General features: G+C 23.7%; 3 protein-coding genes across 5 annotated transcripts; 2 read left to right on the top strand and 1 right to left on the bottom strand.

Annotated features, from left to right (window-relative positions):
- The first annotated feature begins 9,327 nt into the window (after positions 1–9,327).
- On the top strand, positions 9,328–12,254 carry LOC127242455 (transcription factor bHLH94-like). 2 transcript variants are annotated; one of them, XM_051262003.1, is made up of 4 exons: positions 9,328–9,853; positions 10,094–10,483; positions 10,986–11,078; positions 12,133–12,254. In XM_051262003.1, exons 1-3 carry the CDS (start codon positions 9,338–9,340, stop codon positions 11,070–11,072), a joined length of 993 nt encoding a protein of 330 aa, XP_051117960.1. In that variant the 5' UTR covers positions 9,328–9,337; the 3' UTR covers positions 11,073–11,078; positions 12,133–12,254. The 2 variants fall into 2 exon arrangements, with proteins under 2 accessions (XP_051117960.1, XP_051117959.1); XM_051262002.1 differs by lacking the exon at positions 12,133–12,254 and having other exon boundaries at positions 10,986–11,226.
- LOC127242454 (E3 ubiquitin-protein ligase RING1-like) lies at positions 11,456–12,921 on the bottom strand. Its single transcript, XM_051262001.1, has one exon. The coding sequence runs from the start codon at positions 12,748–12,750 to the stop codon at positions 11,653–11,655; it is 1,098 nt and encodes a 365-aa protein (XP_051117958.1). The 5' UTR covers positions 12,751–12,921; the 3' UTR covers positions 11,456–11,652.
- Positions 12,922–16,627: 3,706 nt separating this feature from the next.
- LOC127242234 (uncharacterized) lies at positions 16,628–18,340 on the top strand. 2 transcript variants are annotated; one of them, XM_051261697.1, is made up of 5 exons: positions 16,628–16,868; positions 17,036–17,095; positions 17,207–17,289; positions 17,378–17,580; positions 18,123–18,340. In XM_051261697.1, the coding sequence occupies exons 1-5, from the start codon at positions 16,702–16,704 to the stop codon at positions 18,189–18,191; spliced, it is 582 nt and encodes a 193-aa protein (XP_051117654.1). In that variant the 5' UTR covers positions 16,628–16,701; the 3' UTR covers positions 18,192–18,340. The 2 variants fall into 2 exon arrangements, with proteins under 2 accessions (XP_051117654.1, XP_051117653.1); XM_051261696.1 differs by having other exon boundaries at positions 16,629–16,943.
- Positions 18,341–22,197: the final 3,857 nt, after the last annotated feature.

A 22,197-nucleotide genomic window follows, 5' to 3' on the forward strand; every position in this document is an offset into this window, starting at 1 on the left:
AGCAGTGATGTCAATTTGGGGGAAATTAATTGTGATTCAGAACCCTAATTAACCCCAAAATACAACACGTGAATAATTACATTGGGCCTAGCCCATTTATGAATATAAAAGTAGGCTTAAAATAAATGGGCCAAAGCCCACGTGAAAATTGTCACGCACACAAATTCCTTCATCAGTCCCGTTATTTGAATAAAAGAAATTAAAAAAAATAATAATTTGATTTTCAAAAGGTGCCTTTATTCATACGTCGATCCATGCAAGTGTCTATTTATTAAATGTGCTTTTAATTAATTTTCATGGTGTGGGGGTTGTAATAATATTACAGAATTCTTCCTTTTAATGTGTCGTACAATGTATCATTTTTTAATTTAATTTTTTTTTAATAAAATAAATTTAATATAATCTTTTAATTTAAAAATTAGGTACTATTTAGAAGACTCGAATTGATTCACTCTATTATTTTTTTTAAAAAAAATTGTTTAAACCTTTTTTTATTTAAAATATCATATAAAATAATTAATTTCATAACAAATTAATTATTATTATTATTTGTAATGTAAACTTGCATAATTTACTACTATGATATTTAATTTTTATATTATAGAATTTTATTAAGATATTTCCAAGATATATATTTATATAAACATGTAAAAGAGTAACTATACTTTTTTATTTTATATTATAGAATTTTATTAAATATATGCCAGATATTAAATTTTGTCTGGATTCACCATGATCAGATGTAATACTAGTTTTATATATATATGTAACTTTGCCAAGTCTTCCAAATGTGCATGAACTTTGTAACAAAACATCATTTCATAATATATATATATATATATATTATATTAAAGGGTGTGTTGTTACATTTAAATTTAAATAATAATATCATCATTCTTTGAGTTTGATTTTTAAATAATTAGTATGACATTTACAAGTCATTTTCAGCTATATAATAATATTCATTATTTTAAAAACAGATCCAGTTTGTTACTAATTGTAATTATTATTGAATTTAATAATTAAAAAATAAGAAACCAAGATGGTAATCGTACCATGTTTTGTAGCACACAATTTCTCTTTGGAGACAGTGACAAAAAAGTTTAAATTAATACATTTAATTAATATGATATAGTACATTTTAAATAATATTTCAAAAATACAACAGCTCTTACTTGTGTATATTGCAAATTATGGTAGTAAAAAAAAAAAATGGAAATTTCTATTTAGTATTACTTTAATTAATGAAATATTCATATATATATATATATATATAATGGCAGTCATGTATCCTTATTTTTGTGCTTTAATTAAATATATATATATTTAAGTTATATTTAACATTCATTTTTATTTAAAATATTCTACTTAATGATTTTTTAATCTTAAAATAATACATATTATATTAATTAAATAAATAAATATACACAGGTGAACTTTATTTTAATTTTATACTATTCCACAATTACTTTCCAATGATTGGGACAAAAGATTGCGAATAAATCTATATACTAATTGGGCAAGTTGATAATATATTATTTCCTCGACCATCAATTAATTAAATTTGGATGTGATTTTTTTTTTCCGACTTATTTTAATTAATTACTATTTTTATATAAAATTAAATTTGAGTTTGATATTTTCAATAAAAATAGGTGTTATATTCAATGTTTTGAATTTAAGATAAATTTTAAATAGTGTATACTATATTGAATAAAAAAGTAAATATAGTACATTTTTAAAAATAAATTATAACTCTACATTTCAAAACAAACAAATGCACCCTAACTAAATGACATTTGAAATTTATTCATTATGCTGAGTTTGGTTTATATTTGTGGTTTCGGTATAAATAGTATTTGAATATGATGTTATATATATATATATATATATATATAAATTATCTTTGTTTTTTGGTACTTTTTAATATAAAAGACAAAAAAATAACAATAAATATATAATTTTTCATTAAAATTTATGTCCAAATATTTAAATATATATTTTAATAGTGGAGACAATACTATTTTTTTAATCTATTATAACAAAATTATTTTCATACAATATAAGTAGAACAAAAATAATACTTTTTAAAAAAAAAAAATCATATAGTTAAAAACTAAAAAATTTGAAAAAATAGGTTTGTTCATTTAGTATTTTTAGTTAAATGATTCTCCATAAATATTATTTTAAAAATACAATATGCATACGTTAATATAATATATATTTTATTCCTTAACAAAAAAAATTAATAATTTGATATAAAATATTATTTTTTATATTATCAATATAATTTTTCATTTTTAACATAAAAAATTACAAAATAAACAAAACCCAAAAAGCATGTTGGTTGAATATCAAGCATAAGTCAGCAAATCTTGTAAATTATTCTTATTACATATTCTTTACTCATAACATGACATACATATACATATACATGCATACAAAAGTACATTTTCTTACATATATATACACACATCCATTTATTTAATTTTTTAATTATTAAAGTTAAAGATAACAACAAAATTTTAAAAAAATATACCCAAAAAAGAATGACTGTACAAGTATCAAAATACAACCATTATTTTTGTATAGTAAAGCTAGTGGATCCTGAAAAATATACTCTTTTTTTTAATAGTATTATAACTATATTAATTTATATAATTTATACACGTAGTAATAAAATGATATAATTGATTGATAATTATTGTGTATATATTTTGCCTCGGATTTAAAAACATGTAAATATTTTGATTTTTAAGACCAAAATCAACGTTGGACGCGCTTGCTTAGCCATTTTTAAATAAATAATAATAATAATAATAATAATTATTATTATTTGATTGATGTTTCAACAAACGTGTAGCTTAAGTCAAAAAATTTAAATTAATGCAACCTCAAAATAATTATTCATATGTTCACATTAAATATATATATATATATATACATACATACTTATTAATTATTAGCTGTACAATTTATTTTATTTTATACTAATTTAGAGAAACAATACAATAAAATGTGTTTTTCGTACGGTATTGGAATCTTTGGTCCGTAATCAGCGCTTTAATCGCTCATTATTGGATATTAAACAATGATTTAATTACACAATCTTATTATTTTATATTACATTCTTAATTAAATACTATAATTTTGTTTTTCAATCTTATTATTATTATTTTCCAAAACTCTAGAAATAAGGGAATTAGTTATCGTACTTTTTATATTTTTTTGCTCAAAAATATTAAGGCTGTGTGTTTACACACATCAAAATTTATTTCTGATACTATTTATTTTTAATAATATTTTAAATATTTATATCAAAACAAATATATATATATAGGAAATATAAGTAATGTTTATTTTGTGAAATGGTCATTGTTTTAATAAGTATTTATTAATATTTAATTATTATGCTTTTATATAAAAATTATTTTATCCTACAAAAATATAATATTTAGATTACTATTTGAATCAAAATCCAAAACAAATATATATATATATATATATTAACTAAACACATCTCAAAGTTTAATTTCAAAAGCATATTTCAATGGAGTCTAAGGGTTTAATTATTTCTTTTATTTTTATTTTTATATTTTATATATTGAACTAGATTTCATGTGGAAAAATAAATTAATATGGGGAAAAAATAATACTATATATAATATATTATCAGAAATGTGAGAATTACAAGTAAATTAAAGAAACCAAAGACTATGCAATTTGACAATTCCTTTATGTATATATATAACACATTACTTTCGGATAGCGGCTGTGGGTTCCCACGTCATTAAAAAAAAAAGAAAAATCACATTTAATCTACTAATTTTATTTATTTAATTAATTTAATTTAATTTTTTTTTTAAAAAAACCAACTTTAATAAAACATTTCTTCTAAAATCTCCAATACTTGGTGGAATATTAAAGAGTACTAATCAAGCAAATAAATATTCCCATTTTCTGGAAAAGTACAAAAATGGCCCAATTGATAATGTTGTTTTGTGACAAATTTAAATTAGGGTTTTCTTTCAAACCAATAATTTATATAAGACAACATAACTTTAGACTGAAAAGCTTTCCACCTGTTTTTTAAAAATAAAAATAAAAAATATTGTTTGATTAATTATTTAAATATAAATTTTATCAAACAAAGTTATATATTTTTACAAAAAAATCACAAGAAATACATAGTTTTTTTCTAAAAAAAAAAACTAAACTCCAAAAATTAATAATTGCATAATCTGGATTTTAATATATACCGTGACAACATTTAAATTTACTATTTTAGATTATGTTCGCTTTTGGTTAACCCTACTTTTCAAATATTTATTTAACTATATCCATTAAATAAATATTTATTTGACTATGCACAGAATATTAAGAAAAAATATAAAAATTACGTGCGAGTATATCCCGATATTTTTATTAGAGATGCATTTAATTTATAATGTATATATATATTCAATGACGATAATAAAATTGTCCATTTGTATTGAAATATTGATAATACTATTTAAATAGCATAAATACATTGTTATTTATAGCATAAATATAAATTGATGGAGAAAATAAAAAAAAAATATATATATATATATAAATATGAAATTAACGGACATAAAAAAATAAATAAATATTATTATTGACGGACAAAAAGTAAGACCTATTAGCCAACCTAAAATCGTGTAATCCAAAAACACGATCTTGTGATTAGCCAACACACATAGCAAAGTCGTGATTCTTGGCTAGTTCACATGTCAAGCAAAACTTGTCCCCTATTAAATTAATCAATTAATTTTAAATAATAACAGTGTACGAATATAATATATTATTTTAATCTTATTTAACTATAATAAGATGGATACATTTTTTCAGTATAACACCATAAAATTATTAAAGTATTCAACTAAACATGTAATTTTCTTTTTACTTGGATTTGAGTTTCAGATTTTTAATTTTAATTTCAATATTATTTTGATTAATATTTATAAGATAAAATAATCCCTTTTAATTGAAAGTTACAATAATTCCATAGTAAAAAATTAAACTGGAGAACAAAGGAAATCCAGGAATTTGTTTACTTTGTGTTTTTTTTAGATAAATGTGTGTGTGTTTTTATATATATATATATATATATATGTTCAAGTATAAATTTTTTATAGTTCTTTCTATTGAATTTTTATAATTTTATTTTTTTTGTATATTTTTCCTTGAATAAAATATATATTAGTAATTTATGCAAATATATATAATTAACACAAAAAAATAAAATAAAATCTCTCTCTAAATCATACTAACATTAATATTAAAAGTACATTTACAATTTACAATATATTTATTATACAAATGTCAATACATTTATATCATACAACACTGATAAGATTATATTTGTCATTTTAACTTTATTCTTACTACATACATATATAACACTAATATTCATAAAACTCCGTCAAAAAAATATTTGGATACTTATTTATGGGATGGAGAGAGTATTATTTTTTTCTATAAAATATTACATCAAAGTACTATTTAAATAAAAACTCAAATCAATCTAAAACCACAACTATACAAACCCGCCTTGTTTATTGTATTAAGTAATTGAAAATTTCTTTATATATAATTCAATATACATTTATATATATATTAAAAAACGATAAATTAACACATTTGAGTCCGATACGGAGATTAAAAAAGTTGGATTTTTTAATTGAAAAGTGATAAAAATATAAACATAATTTGGATATTTTTATAAATTTAATTAGAAATTATAAACAATAATAATAATAAAAGAATATAATAAATTTAGTGATATTTGTATAAATATATGTTGAATAAATGATAATAATTAAATTTTAATTTATAAAATAAATTTAACGAATGAATTTAAAAAACATAAATAAAATAAGTACTATTACATATTGATGAATAATAAAGAAAAAATGTTTTAAAAATATATGTAAATAGAGCCCAAATTAGCGTACGTGATGAAAGATTCTTGGTAATGTCATGTATTAATGTTATTTTCAATAACTACAGTACTGTCTGTAGGACAGAATATATTCTTCTACGTAGCAACATTTATAAGACGAAACCCGCTACGTCATACTCTCTCCGTCAACTTACAAAGTTTACATTTACTTTTGACGCAATGTTTAAGAAATAATAGTATTTTAATTATAGTGATTATTTAAAAGTAATATAATGATATTTTTGCCTTTATTTTTTTTTTATGTAAAAGTAATGATGTGATGTAAAGTAAGGGTATTTGTAAAAAAAAAATAGGGTATTTAATGAAATGTTAACTTTGTAATTGGACCTCCCAAAATAGAAATATATAAACATTGAAAGTGGACGGAATGAGTATTTAATTTTACAATAAATTAGTATTATTGAATAATGAAATCATGGATTTATGTATAGAAAACTTACAAAATGAATATACATAAATAATAATCACACAATTTTCTGTATACATATAGTAACATTAATACTTAAAAAAAATAAAATACTAATACTTAATACTCTCATTATTTCAAATAAAATATCAATTTTTTCTATTTCCGTAAATTCTAATAATTTATCCTTTTTTTTCAATAAAATATTTATACACTTTAATTATATTTTAAATTTCATAATTTATTATATATATTTTATTTTAATTAAATTATTTAGTTATTTTAATTTTAATTTATAATTATTTTTATTATACAAGAATTATTTTTACTACTATATTTATTAATTATAATTTATTTAAATTTCTGTATCTAAGTAGTATCATGGACATTTTTAATAGGACAAAAAAAATATTACTTTATCTTTAAATATTTTCAAATTTTTAAAAACTTGTATATAAAGGGAGGCTATATGCCAACCAACAAAATCAATCACTTTGTTCTCTTAGTTGTATTATTTTTGAATTTTCGTTCTTCAAAAATATTTTTTGTTGTCATTGAATTTTTCATTTGAATTTTGTATATAGATTAAAATAAATTAATATTTTATAAATATATAATGTAATAAAAAAATATAATATATATTTTATCCTTGAAAAGTAATATAAAGAACTAAAAAGTAAGAATATGTTAATAGTTTGTTGAGAGTTAATATTTTCTAACAAAAAAAAAATATAAATTTTTATGTTTACTAGTGAATCGAGGAAGTAATATAAAATACAAAATATTTTATCCAGAAATTTTAAAAAAATAAAATTAAATACTCATTACAAAAAGTCAAAACGTATAAAAAAAATTTAAATATTTAACTTAAAATAATATAGTAGTATTATATATTTTTGATGCAACTTTGTATATTACGTACATAGAATTTTTTAATCTACAAATTATGAGTAAACGTAGCCAATTATATATATATATATCACCAATATACTCTATTATGCATGCACTAGTTAAATTTTTAGCATTATTTATCAAAAAATATATTTTTAGAAAAATATATTATTTTTTTATTATTATTACAAAATTAGTATATCAAATATTTCGAGTATGTTCCGGATTTTGATTTTAAATAGTAAAATTTTAAATTAAAATAATTATTTTATATGATGTAAATATGTATTGACGTGAAGTTTTGAATATAAAATTAAATATTAATAATATAATATAATAAATAAAAACAAAGTGTTTCTTTCAATATTTTTTAGAGTAATTTTTTTTAAACATAATAAAATCAAAATCAAAATTTGATTTTTTTAACTGTTTGTAAAATTTTCAATTTTTCAAATATTTTTATTAAGTACGTATATGTACGTACGAAGATTTGGCATAATTGGGTGTTGGGTGTATTTGTCACATGGATTCCTTCCACTGACATTGTTTACTGACTCTGTATCTGTGGCCTTGCTTCTTTTAACCTTTTTATTTTCCATAAATATTATACTTTTTCTATCATATTTTAATTGATTTTTTTTTTTTTGTCCATAACAATAACTAGTAATAATTTTTCATTTTAAGTAAAATTTATTAAATAAAAATATACATAATAAATATAAACTAACTTAATTAACTAAATAACATCTAATATCATAAATCATATAGATTCACTTAAAACTTTTTTTTTATTTATATATTTATCTTAAAAAAAAATATTTTTATCTATATTTGGATTTCCACTTTTATAAAATTAGTTTATATTAATTATAAATAAATAAAAATATTTTTTTAGTTACTTGTATTATATTAAATTTTATTTTCAAAAAAATAATATATTGCATATATTTTTTTTGCGATATAAATTTTAAAATATTAAAATATATATTATATTTTTTTAATCATATATATAAATTTATTTTAAAACTATCAATATAAATAAAATAATATCAATATAAATAAAATAATAACATAACTCACTATTATTAGCTAATAAAACATCGTTATTTTAAATACCATATCGCTAATAAAAGATGTCAGAAAAATATAAAATAAGATATATATATACTATACAATATTTTTTATTTCAAAAATATTATTTCCATACAAGTTTTGCATAAAAAATTAATAAAAAATAAAAATTAAAACTTATATATATTTTTTTCTTAAATATTTTGATTATTTGTTCCACAATAGGTCAAACAAATTTTCAACTTAGAGAAGGATCTTCCAGCAAAAGGGCCATTTTTATAAGTCCTGTTTATGAATAATATGAGGACAACGAAATACCCTCAATTTACTTTGTTGTTGCAATAATTTCAAAATGAAATAATATATATTGGTTCAAATAAATAAAATGCAAAGTGAAAATTAAATAAATTTGAAAAGCTAATAATACAATCATTGAACTAATCATATAATAAGTTCTACCTCTAAATTAATTAGTTAACAAAAGGTGCCACACTTTTTGTCCACCTTATGTGTGTATATATCTATAGTCATAGTGAATTTACCTTTCTGCCCCTCACTATGAAAAGTATTAGTACAAATTTTTAAACCTTATTTTTTATTTTGTAAGGATTCGATTCTACTTTTAACTCGACACATGAATTTGGAAATGATTTTGATAATATGTGACAATAATTTATTTTTATCGTATATTTAAATCTTGAAAAATTTTAAAAATCATAAAATATTAAATATTCGATGTAATGTTTTATACATTTTTTAATGTAATATATATTAAAAATAATATCAATGTTTTAAAAAAATATTTATGTAAATATAATCTAAATATTGTCTAATTTATTTTGCCTCCCAATTCTTCACATGAAGTATAAGACGACAAGACCCTCACGTGTGATTTCCTGTGGATTATTTCTAATATTTATTCATTTATTTTTCATTTTAATTATAATTATTATTATTTTTGGAAGTCTTTAAATACAGAGCAAATGCAGAGCTTCTTCACCTATGCCCTTCCTTCACGTGTATCTCCGGCGCTCTCTCGAGAAACCCTAAGACGGCGGCGCCACCGCGTAAACAGAGAATCGGAAGAAATGGCGTTGGAGGCTGTGGTTAATTGCCATCAGGATCCTTTCACCTACGCTTTGAAGGATTTCAACTACGCGTTCTCTGATTTCCCGGCGGAGGACAAGCCGAGCGCCGAAATTCTCGATGCAATTGGGGAAACCGGTTCGAGCATCGGCGCTTGGGATTCGCCGCCGTCTTCAGCAGTTCAAAACGCCAATTCGTCGCCGGAGGACGGATTCTTCGCTGGAGGCGTGTATTCTCAGACGGCGACGGTGGCGAGTCGGAGGAAGCGGCGGCGCACGAAGAGCTTGAAGAACAAGGAGGAAATGGAGAACCAGAGGATGACTCATATTGCTGTGGAGAGGAATCGCCGCCGGCAGATGAACGACTACCTCGCCGTCCTCCGGTCACTGATGCCTCCTTCCTATGCGCAAAGGGTAAAATCGTCATTTCGATAGTTTCTAGAAAATTGTATTTGTGGTGACGGTTACTATTACTGTATTGATAATGATAAAGCTGCTCATTATTGTTGGTTAGTGTGTTCTTTGTATTTATGCTCAGATATTCCGGATTCGATTCAGTTTTTGTTGAATTCATCAAATCCTCCTATTTTATGCATCGTTTGTTGTTATAATTTGAAGATTTCGATTCTTAGCAATTTTTGTTTTTTAACATAGGGAGATCAAGCATCCATCGTTGGTGGCGCGATCAATTTCGTGAAGGAACTGGAGCAGCATCTGCAATTTCTGGAATCGAAAAGATTAGGCAATGAACATAATGCGGATAATAGCGACGCATTTTCTAATTTTTTCACCTTTCCGCAATACTCGAGGCGTCGGAGCATCAACTCTCCGGTCGCCGGAGATGCGACGGTGGAGCGGCTGTCGAGCGTGGCGGAAATCGAGGTGACGATGGTAGAGAGTCATGCGAACATCAAAATATTGTCAAAAAGGCGCCCCAAACAGGTCCTTAAAATGGTGGCCGGATTGCAGTCTGTAGGCCTCACGATTCTCCACCTTAACATCACCACCGTTGATCAGTCACTTCTCTGCACTTTCAGCGTTAAGGTATGTTTGTTTCATTTTTTTATTTTTTTTGTTATTATTTTTTTAAGCTACTGCAATCATATACTAATACTATTTTAAAATTTTTTAAAACTATTATCTAAACAAATAAAAAATATTTGAAAAAACTGCAATTTTATTTCATTTTCAATACGGAACTATAGTGGTTCCTAAATTTTAGCATTTTCTTGTCTATAGTAAGGGGTTAAACTCAAGAGGGCCCGGGACTTCCAACTCCTAGCCTGAAATAGTGGCGATTCACTTTTGATGGGACCTGCACACCATGGCTCTCCAATAATCACTCTCAATATTGCACATTCTTATATGTATATTCCGGCTATTGTCTTTGCTTGAAGTAAAAAAAAAAAAAAAAAAAAAAAGAGATATATATATTTTTTGAATTCGAGTATTTAATAGAACTATTAAATTTAGATTCGAAATATTGTACATGTGTTACATTTAATTCCTCCTCGCTTAAAATTTGAAAAATATTAATAATGGACAGGTTGAAGATGAATGCCAGTTGAGTACAGTGAATGAAATTGCTACAGCAGTCCATGATATGGTTGGAGTGATCCAACAAGACTCCTGACTCCAAGTAAGGGCCTTTTTAATTTAATTTAGTTTTTTAAATAAATCTTATTTTTATTTTTTATTTTCCCTGTGTACATCTATCTATCTCTATATGTTGAAGAAATTCTATGTAGAATTAATCTACTTTACTGGGGTCTTTATTTTTTAATTTTCCTAGGAAGTATCATTGTGCACTATATAGATTGTAAAATGAAGAAGTTTCAGCCTTAGGCAAAGCGGTCACTTTAAAAGAAGCATAGTTTGGTTAAAATTGTGCTAGAATAACAATTTTTGGGCCGTGTTGAGCTAACTTAATTGAATTTTATTTAATTTTTTGTTATATTTTATATTTTAAATTACAAGTCAGAATTCGTAAGAACAAATCAAAGAAATGAAATAAATAATCAAATGAATTGATCATCCATATTCTCCCATACATACATACATACATAGACTAATCATGTTTTCATCATCATCGATAACAACAACAACAAATTCATCGAAAATGCAACGAGACTCAAACCTTAAACCCTTCAAATTATTGCAAGGTTTTCCAACACCTATATATATTCGATGGGTTTCGAAATTTAAATCATTAATCATTTATGCATCACAACATTGTCCGCAAAAATGACTCCGTTGCTTCTACCATTGTTCTTCCTCATCGATCGCTTTCCTGTTAACGAAAGCGATCTCTTCATCGAGACCGGTCCTTTTTGTAGGGATCTTCCGAAAGAAGCGCTTTTTAACATCCTATAAATTCTCGAATTCTTACACCCCTTTTTGTCCGACCATTCATCTTTATTTACCACTGCCTGAAAATCCAAAGAAACCGATCTTCTAATTGGTGTCCAATCTCGATCCATTTTCACCCTAGAGGCTTCCAAATCGCTAACCACTCTCAAGTTTGAATCGAAATAATTCACATTCCTTAAATCCAAGCCCGGCCCGGATTTTGTTATACCCGGCCCGACCGGGCCTTCTTGGATTGCCCTAGATTCTTGTACTTCTGTTTCTAATTCGGATTCTGATTCCCTTACAATGTGGCTTGTAATATGATTTCCTTCACCATGTCCAAGATTCTCTTGATTAGTCGTCATAATCGGGGCCCGGCAAACCGGGCAATTCTTGTGGGCCCTTAGCCACGTGTCGATACATGAGAGGTGGAATGCATGGCTGCACTTGGGGAGGAGCCGGAGGCTCTCGTCTTCTTCGAATTCGTTTAGGCATACCGAGCAATCTGAGCCGTCGATCAAACCGTCGCCCCGCCGGAATCGGAAAACGGCGATCGAGTCGATCACCGCCTGCGGAAATCCGACGGTTCGGATATGCCAGACATGGTGATCGACGCCGACACTGGCGGCGGCGGTTTGGTTATAATCCTCAATTATGGGAACCTGGTCGTCGTCGTTGTCGGTCCCGGTGGCGGCGGCGGAGGCGGAGGCAGAGGGGAGTCTCCGGCGGGAATTGCGATAGCGGGCGAGGGTGAGGTAGGAGAGGAGGAGGAAGGCGAGGGCGAGGAGGCAGAGCATGAGGATGAGGACGGTGGGGATGCGGTGGTGGGGGACGGTTTGCGGCGGCGGAGTGAGGCAGTCGTCGGCGTCGCAGTGGATGCATACGGCGCAGGGGACGGCGGAGTCGGTGTCGGAATCGGATTCGGAGAGGAGTTTCCGGAGGGGGAAGGCGGCCATGGCCATGGAAATGGAAATGAAGCTCTCTCAGAGAGAAAGAGAGAAATATGAATGACTTATGAAATAAGGGATTTAATATAATACAAAATAATATAATATTATTTTAATTAATGTAATATATTAAATGTGGTGTGTTTACTTGTGGTTTCTGTTACTTCCCGTCTGCTTCTTCCTCTTGCTGCTTCTCTCATTTTATTATAGAAAATGTGAATTCACCAATTTAATGTGAATTGATTTATTATTATTATTATTTTTTTTTTAACAGATAATTCAATTGATATATATATATATATCTATATATATAAAATACAGCTAACTGACAAGACCACAATGTATCGAAGATGAAAAAAATATGTTGGGACTGACCAACTAGTATGATATTGTCCAGGCTTAGTCTACGGATTTATTTTTGGATATTTTTCAAAAGTTTTCATACTAATAAAGTTGATTTAGGACAGGTGTAAAATTTTCTTTACAATTTTTAATATTGGACTTGAGTTTGCACCCCAACAAAATAGATGACAGAGTCTATCAAAATTTGACGATTAATCAAATAAAAGAAGATTTATATGAAAAAATATTACCAATGTATTTAGTCAGTAGTTTTCAATTTTCCTTTTTTCTGAAAAAGTAAAAAAAAATAATTGATGATACGCCAAACTTCCATACAAGTGGGGGGTCTGTCTCACCTAAAATTCAAACAGTTAGAAAAATAATTATTTATAAATTGAGTATTTATAAACTGCATTAAACAATCATCAAAATGTATATGGTAGGTTGAATATATAAAATATAACATATTGAATTATATAAAAATTCGAGCTTGTTTTAGATAGGGTTTATTATCTTTTAAGGGTGTGTTTGTTTGGGGATTTAATTGGATTTATACTGTTCATCCAATTTTTTTTCTAAAAATATCAAATCAAACATCTATTTTTCATTTTTTTTATATTATACTAAAAATCAATTTTACATTCAAAACATTACATCAAACCTATTTATATCACATCATACAATTATTCAAATTCAAAATTTTTATTATTTAAATCCCAACTCAAAATCCAAACAAATAAAATAATTATTTAATAGAATATTTTATATAAATAAAAACATATGTACGTAAAAAATAAAAAAAATTTAAAATCAAAAGAGAACAAACAGAAAATATTAGAACATCAGAGAGAGAATATTTGAATATAATATTTTAAATTTATTTTAGTATTAAATAATTAGTATTCCAATTCAGCAAAAGAGACATGAATGTGTACATTTTTAAGTGGATAATTATTTATAATATATTTAAAACATATAAACCAAATTTAAGTGGAAAAAATTAAGGTTATATCATGTTTAAACTTATTTAGGTCACCAATATCATAGTAGTATTTATTAAATTTGGATATAATATTTATATTCAAACATTTGTTACTATATATAGTTATCTATCTATATATGCAATCCATTTTATATTTTATAACAGACGATAATTTTGAAAAAGCTAGTACGGATTTATGAATCAAATACCTTATTACATATAAATAAATATATATATAAGAAGTCAACATGAAATTTATTTTTTGAAGAAAAAGTGAAATGAAAAGGGGCCCTCAATTATAGCTAATTAATTTAATAAATATGGAATGTATTGTGAGTTGTTCACCTTCACCATTCACATCTTTGTGCAAAAAAAGTCTTCAATATTCATGTGCTTTCAAGACAATTCTCCAACAAAGATATTGTATTATGGTCTGTCCGGATAATTATGTCATTTTGTTTGGACATACAGTGAAATAAATAGAAAAAAATTAGTGATAAATTAATAACTATTTTTACTTATTTAAAATTTTAGTACTAAAATTTATATTTATTTACAACAAATACATATTTACGTTATTAAAATTTTTAAGACTGTGCTTGATCGGGGGTTTGGATTTAAATTTTAAATAGTAAAAGTTTGAATTTGATTAACTGTTTGATACTATGTACTTTTTTCTTTTACATAATTTGTTTTTTTCATAATTTATATTTTCTTTAATTTTAATTAACTATTTAATTTGCTTACTTTTTAATCTATAATTATTTTTACTAATATATTTTTTAATTATTTACTAATTATACTTTATTTAAATTCTAGTATTTACTGTGACAAAAAACAAAATTTATGAGACGGAGGGAGTAATTATATATTAATTTGATGTTTTGATATGATATATTTATATATATATATATATTAATTTTTGTATCTCATAGATTATGGATTATAATTTATAAATAGATGTTTTGTATGGTGGGCTCGAATTAAGAGATAAATATAATAATTGTATAATTAATTAAAGATTTTGAATGATTGTGTCAATAGTGGGCTAACCTTTTTGGACTGGGCTTCAACATATGGGCTTAAAGGGTCTCGTTTTAAATTTAGACATTGCAGATGTTTTCTTCATTTTTTTTTTAATTTTATTTTTTATATTATTCTAATTTTATAGCAATCTTTATAAAATATACTTGTACTATTTACTTTTAACAATTCAATATGTATTTATTTTTTTTATATAATAGTTGTATTTAAGTAATCGAGAATTAATACATGAACAAAATAAAATATTTATTTGATATGATATATATATATATATTACACTAAATAGAAAAAAAATAAAAATAAAACACTCTTTCTTTCTAGCAAAAATACACATGTTTGGCCGGATATAGACATTAATTAAGAAAATTAATAATATTTTGTTATAATAGTATAAATTATGTAGGAATATTTTAGAAATTTTGATGAAAAATATCTTTAATTAATAATGTTATGTTATCAAATGATAAAAAATATATTATTACATATTTAAAACAAATAAAATATAAAATTAAATTACTATTTATGATATAAATATAAATTTTACCAATCAATTAAAAAAAAAAAAAAGTAAGTATAAATTTACTGGATAAAATATAATATAATATATTTTAAAAAGAAAAAATTATTATAAATGCATAATAAAGCTAAATAGAAAATCACAATAAAATAGGACTATGTATCCCTGCAAGAAATTAAATAAATTAATAATAGAGTGATGAATGATCATTCCACCCTGTCTGGCCAATTATTATACTAATAATAAATGCAAATAAAAATCTAAATGATAACCGTCTCAACAACATATCTTATCCGCAATAAATTAGATGTAGTGTTAGTAATAAATGGTCTGGAATCGACCCGTGACCGTAAAATTATAGAAGTTAAAATTGGTAAAAATAATAAAAATAAAAACATCAACAAATTGACACATTTTTTTTTCTCTAATATTTTATTTTTCATACTCTGTGTTTAATAAAATTTTAAACATTTATAGCAATTTAAAGTTCACATGAAGAATTAAGATTTTGTTTTCAATTGAAAAAAATATCAACATTTATTCTCAATTAGACATATAGTTTTCTAGCACGGTTTTACCGCTAATTTTTGTAGTTGAATATCCAAAGTGAGTTGTAAGAAAAGATAGTCGATGGTTGATGTCTGTTGAGTCGTAAGTCCGCTGTAGATTTATTCGATATTTCATATTATATCGAACTGAATCATTAAATTTTGTGTGTTGTTTATTTTAAATTTCATACTTGTGCTAGCCATATTCAAATATCATTTATTAATACATAAACATTATAACCATTGAACAATTATGTATTTTTATTTTTTTATTTTGAAAGTACAGACGTTTTATGAATTTTAAAGTCTGCTGCTATTAGACAATTCCAAAAAAAAAAAAGTCAAACGAAAATCAAGTGACTCCATAAAATAAAAAAATAAAAACAAGCCCATACACACATTATTATTATTATTATTATTATTATTATGGAGTATTATTTTATCATGATTATTAATTCAGTAGTTGCTCAGCTCCATATGGTTCTTGAATTCCTTCATTCATTTGTTGAGATCGATCGAGGTGGAGTCATACGATGATGTCATCCTCCTCTTCATCAATCTCCACAAACACCACCTTCTTCATAATCATAACCACCACCAATGGCAGCCGCCGCCGCCGCCAATCTCATAATTATTATAATTATTGCATCTCTGCAGCAGCAGCAGCTGGAGAAGAAGAAGGTCGTCTATCCAATTCTAGGTCAATCAAATTCAAATCCCCAATTCTTCACCACAACCAACAAACCATATCTATATCTTCACCTTCATCTTCTTGGTATAAATATATATATACATACAATAATTTTATTTATTTATTAAATTAATTATTATTTATGATTGAGAAAATTGTTTGTAATTTTCTTACAGGAATCGACCAAAGGCTTCTTCTTCCTCGTCGCCTCAGGAACCTTCTCCAAAGTCTCCATGGCAAGTAATTTAATCAATTAGTACCATCAAATATCAATTTATTTCACATTATATATATTTCTAAAATAAATTAAATTAAGACATTAATAATGAATTTGCGTTGTGATTTAGGCAAAAATGGCTTTTGGGCATAGTGCTAACCGTTGTTCTACCGGCTGCCGGTCATAAAGGAGGACTTATATTAGCCCTTAAAGGTAATTAAATAACTATATATATATATATAAACTAAAAAATTATCTAATTAGTTTAATTAAAATTATATATATTATTCATTTAATGTAGAAAGAATCGACCAAGTAATAGCGACGGTGGATAATGTGACGGAAATAGTGGAGGAGATAGCCGAGGAGGCGGACAAACTGGTGGCCGAGGTGGAGGAGAAGCTTCCGGAAGATTCCAAGCTCAAGAAAACATTGGAGTCATTTGACGATCTCACTAAAGTTGCCGTCAAAGAAGCGAGAAAGGCCGAAGATCTTGTCCATAAGGTTTTTTCTTCCATCTCTATAATTTTAATTTTATTTTGTTAATATATAATATCATAATTTTTTATAAAAATATATTAAATTATATAAAATAATTGTTTGATATAAAAAGTAAACAAACTAATACTTTAAAAAAAAAAAAAAGATTTCAATTAACTTGTGTTTTTTTAGAATAAATAAATATATTTCACAATAATTTTAGGGACTTCACATGAATCACATGGATATTAATCACAACGACCCTGCCCTGCCCTGCCCATTCTCAATAATTACAGTATTAATATTTTATTCTACAATATATATTCGTATCAAAGAAAATATTATTATTTCAATATTTTCAAGATTTTGACTTTTTTTAGTTTCAATACTATTATAACTTTTTATAAATTATCACGTAAAATATTATGTTCAATATTTAAACTTTTAACATTGTTTATCTATGTCAGTTTTTTTAAAATATTATATTTAATACTATTTTTTATTGTTACCATTTTTATTTTTTTTAAAAAAATGAATTTCTATTAAACGGAACCTTGAATTTGCAGGTAAAAGAGACAGAAGAACAGATTGCAGCAGTTCTCATGGACAACAATAAAGATAAATCACAAAACTAAATATTATTATTATTATTATTATTATTTCTTGTGTCTTGTTGTATGACATTCCTACTTCCTTGATTACATTTAAATAAATGTTTCTTGACATATAACTCCTTAATGTTGTATTAATATGATTTTAATAATATATATTTTTAATTCAATAATTTGAATACTATATATTTTTTTAATTAATACATGATGGTCAACAAGCTTTTTTTTTTTTTTTTTTTTTGTCATTTGATGGTAAATTTGTTTTTTTTTTTTTAATAGTAAAATTTTGAATTGAAATAATTGTACGATATAACGTAAATAAGTATTGATGTGATATTTTGAATGTAAAATTAATATTTAATATAATATTAAAATAAAAAATAAATATTTGGTATTTTTTTTTTAAAAATAAATTGGTAAATAATAAAAACTCGATAAAAAATGCTAAAATAACACACCTTTATAAAAACAGACATCACATATCTTTTACAATATACAATATTATTCCATATCTTATATTATATAATTGATTTTAACATTATAAATATATTTATAAAATACAGAATAATATATACCACAATATTATATTATATTATATAAAATTATGTGTTGGCAATAATTATATGTCCCGATTGGATCAAATACTCTCAAATTTTATATTTATTTATTTCTATCATATTAAATCAAATTAAAACACAAAGACAAAAAATCATTATACAAAAAAATATTACTTGCTCAGTCCGTGCACCAAATTTATATCTATTAAGGGAGGGAGTATTAAGTACTATTTAAATAATAATTTTATTAATATTCACATAAAAATAAATGTTAACTTTTTCTTTGAAAATAGGAGTATTAATTTATAAAAATATGTCTAATAGATATATTATCATCTAAATATCATACCAATATGGGCTAATGGTCTATATGGCCCAATCTAAGTAAAATAATAAATTTTCATATTGGGCCAATTCTCAATATGGCCCAATGTAATGAGTATGGCCCATAAAAAATGCTAACTCAACAACATTTTTCAAATAAATCTCTAAATAAACCATACAATATATTTCCAATAGAAAAAGAAAGAAAGATATATATATATATATATTGTATTATGTTCTCTTTGAGTTTAATTTTAAATAAGATTTTATATGTATAAAAAAATTATTAAAAAATATGAAATTGCATGATAAAAAAAAAAAAAAGAAAAACTAGAGAGGAGTTAGAGAGAACATCCAAAGGTTTTGTTTACTTGCATTTTAGTTTTTTATTTTGATTTTTTTGTTTAAATAATAATATTAAACTAATATTTGTAATATATATATATATATATTTATATAGATAATCGTAAATGTTGTATAGTAAAATAATTGAAACAAAAGTCTAAGAGCTATAAAGTTTATTTATTTGACAGTTTCTTGTGTGTGTGTTTTAAAATATTTGTAGTAAAATAATAATTGAACTTACTATTTTGAAAAGAAAATATGTTGAATAAGATTTTTTAAATAAATAATTAAAGACTAAATACTAAATATTTGAAGATATATATATATATATAAACCTTAAATAAAATATAACAATAAAAATAGAAATATATATTTATATATATATAAATGCGTTGATGAAGATTCTGCTTTCACTTTCCCTTTACAAAATGGGAAATAAAAGCAAGTGCAAAATTAAAGAAAAGCTACCATCTAACAAAAAGGCACCCACCCAACTAATTAAAGAAAATCATTTTCTTACCCTTTTTTTAAATAAAAAAAATAAATTAAAATAAAGGATGTATTAACTTGTATTTTAAAAAATACTATTTATTTTAAGATTTGAAATATTAAATTTAACACTAATTTTTATTTGAAATATCAAAATTAAGTACTCCTATTATTAGATACAAAAAATATATACCAAACTAGTATTTAAAATATAGTAATTCATTTGAATAGGAAATAGAAAAAATAATAATTTTATGTATTACGACGGTTCATATAAAATTAAACATTAAATATAATATTTTGGATAAAAAAAATTAGGTAATTAAAAAGAAATGAGAAATAAAAACATAAAAATATGGATTTGTTTGATTTTGATTTAAATTTGATTTTTTTTTTTTTTTCATTTTGATTTAATTAATATTTTAATTTAATTTTTTATGAGAGAAATAATGTAATGTTATTAAAAACTACATGAATTGAGTAATTTTTTATTTGAAATAAAAAAAAATTATGATACCTATGGTTGTTTAATTTTGGTTTCGATTTGAATTTAAATTTAAATAATACTTTAAGTATATTGATAATATTTTGTGATGTAAAATAATATAGTATTTTATTAGAACATTAAATAATATTGATGTCGATTTGAAATCTAAACAAATCCACTAATTCCTAATTTATTTATTTTATGTGTTTTTAAAATTATACTTAATCTTAAATATCTCTATTTTTTTTTTTAAAGAATGATCTTTATTTAAAATATGATATCCAACTATTATTTTACTTTGAAAATATATTAAAATAAAACAATTTAAAAAACATACAAATACACTAATTCAATGTACAAACAAATGTGCCCTTTCAAGAAAGCAATGAGCCCTTTACAATATTGATTAATATTAAAAATATATCTAATTAAATGTTATATTAAACAATACTATGTTACATGCAATCAAATATTCTATTGTTGGTTCAATTGTAACTTAGAAGTTGTAGTTATAATTAACTAATCAAATATTATTTTGTTGTAAGCTAAATTATAATATAATCTATATACTTATATTTTATTAAAAATATATTTTGAATATTTCAAAAAATATACTCAATAAAGTAAATATTCAATATGAATATTATTTAAAAAAACTTGTTTGATTTTAATTTAAAATTAATTTTTATTCGGTTTAAAAATATTTTTAATGTTACATTTTATGAAGAAAAATATTACTCACATTTTTAATATGAATCATACAGACTAAATAATTTAAATTTGTGTTTGAAGTTACAAAAAAAATTATAAAATTTGATATACAAATATATATATTTATATATTAATTAATATGAATGATCTTATAAATTTTTAATGCATATAAATATATATTTTATTTAAAACATATATAAAAATAAAATATTACAAGTATTTTTTTATGATTTTATTTTTATAAAAATATTAGTAGGAAAGTGGCAACTTTTAATCATACATGTTAAATTAAAAATCAATAATAATCAGGTTTACAATAATAATAATAATTAATGTTGTAAATGTATCTTCAAATATTTTGCTCAGGCGTATTATAAAGTATTTTGATATTATATTTGTATAAAAAGTAGAATTATAATTTTTATATGACTAATAATGTAATTTTCTTATTAAAAAATAATGAATGTAAAAAAAGCCTATATGAGATCATAATATTTGCATAAATAGATAAGAAAATGATGGATATAGAATTACAGAATAATTATTTTTCTATATAAATATGAAATAAAATAAATGCATTTTTACAATAAGAATAGAATACAAAATTGGCTCATTATTTATGAATATTAAAATAGATTTTGGTAAATAAATCTTATACTCATCGTGACTTTACTTCACATCTTCTTTTAATTATTATTTTATTTTATTTTAAGTCAAGTATTTTTATTTTATTTATATAAATATAAATTTGGTATATCAAAAATTGAGACAAAAATACGAATTTAGTACACCAAATTTGATTAAAATTAGGAACACTTGCTTGTATTGTCATGGTCTCTAACTGTGGTACCCACCAAGAAAAAGACCTAAGTTTTATTAATTAACAATTAAATATAAACTTATTTGGCTTTTAGTTGGACAAAATGATTTCTGACAGCTTCGAAGACGGAATTTATTGCCATTTTTTAAATTAATAATTTATTTCCTATAGACGTCGGCAGCATACGTGGAATTTTTTAAAATATACTAAAATAAAATTAATATACATAAAAGAACACATTTTTTGTTTTTAACACAAATACTTAATTTTGTTTTTTAAATTAAAACTTATGGATAT

The sequence above is a fragment of the Andrographis paniculata genome, unplaced genomic scaffold (genome assembly GCF_009805555.1).
Source record: "Andrographis paniculata isolate CXL003 unplaced genomic scaffold, ASM980555v1 Contig86END, whole genome shotgun sequence".
NCBI lineage: Eukaryota > Viridiplantae > Streptophyta > Magnoliopsida > Lamiales > Acanthaceae > Andrographis > Andrographis paniculata.

Bases quoted from the DNA above. Each gene is read 5' to 3' on its own strand.
- LOC127242455 (XM_051262003.1), top strand. From the start codon at position 9,338: ATGCAGAGCTTCTTCACCTATGCCCTTCCTTCACGTGTATCTCCGGCG. The intron at 9,854-10,093 runs GTAAAATCGTCA...TTTTTAACATAG, and splicing joins CTCCTTCCTATGCGCAAAGG to GGAGATCAAGCATCCATCGT. The intron at 10,484-10,985 runs GTATGTTTGTTT...AATAATGGACAG, and splicing joins TCTGCACTTTCAGCGTTAAG to GTTGAAGATGAATGCCAGTT.
- LOC127242454 (XM_051262001.1), bottom strand. From the start codon at position 12,750: ATGGCCATGGCCGCCTTCCCCCTCCGGAAACTCCTCTCCGAATCCGAT.
- LOC127242234 (XM_051261696.1), top strand. From the start codon at position 16,702: ATGATGTCATCCTCCTCTTCATCAATCTCCACAAACACCACCTTCTTC. The intron at 16,944-17,035 runs GTATAAATATAT...ATTTTCTTACAG, and splicing joins TCTTCACCTTCATCTTCTTG to GAATCGACCAAAGGCTTCTT. The intron at 17,096-17,206 runs GCAAGTAATTTA...GTTGTGATTTAG, and splicing joins CCTTCTCCAAAGTCTCCATG to GCAAAAATGGCTTTTGGGCA.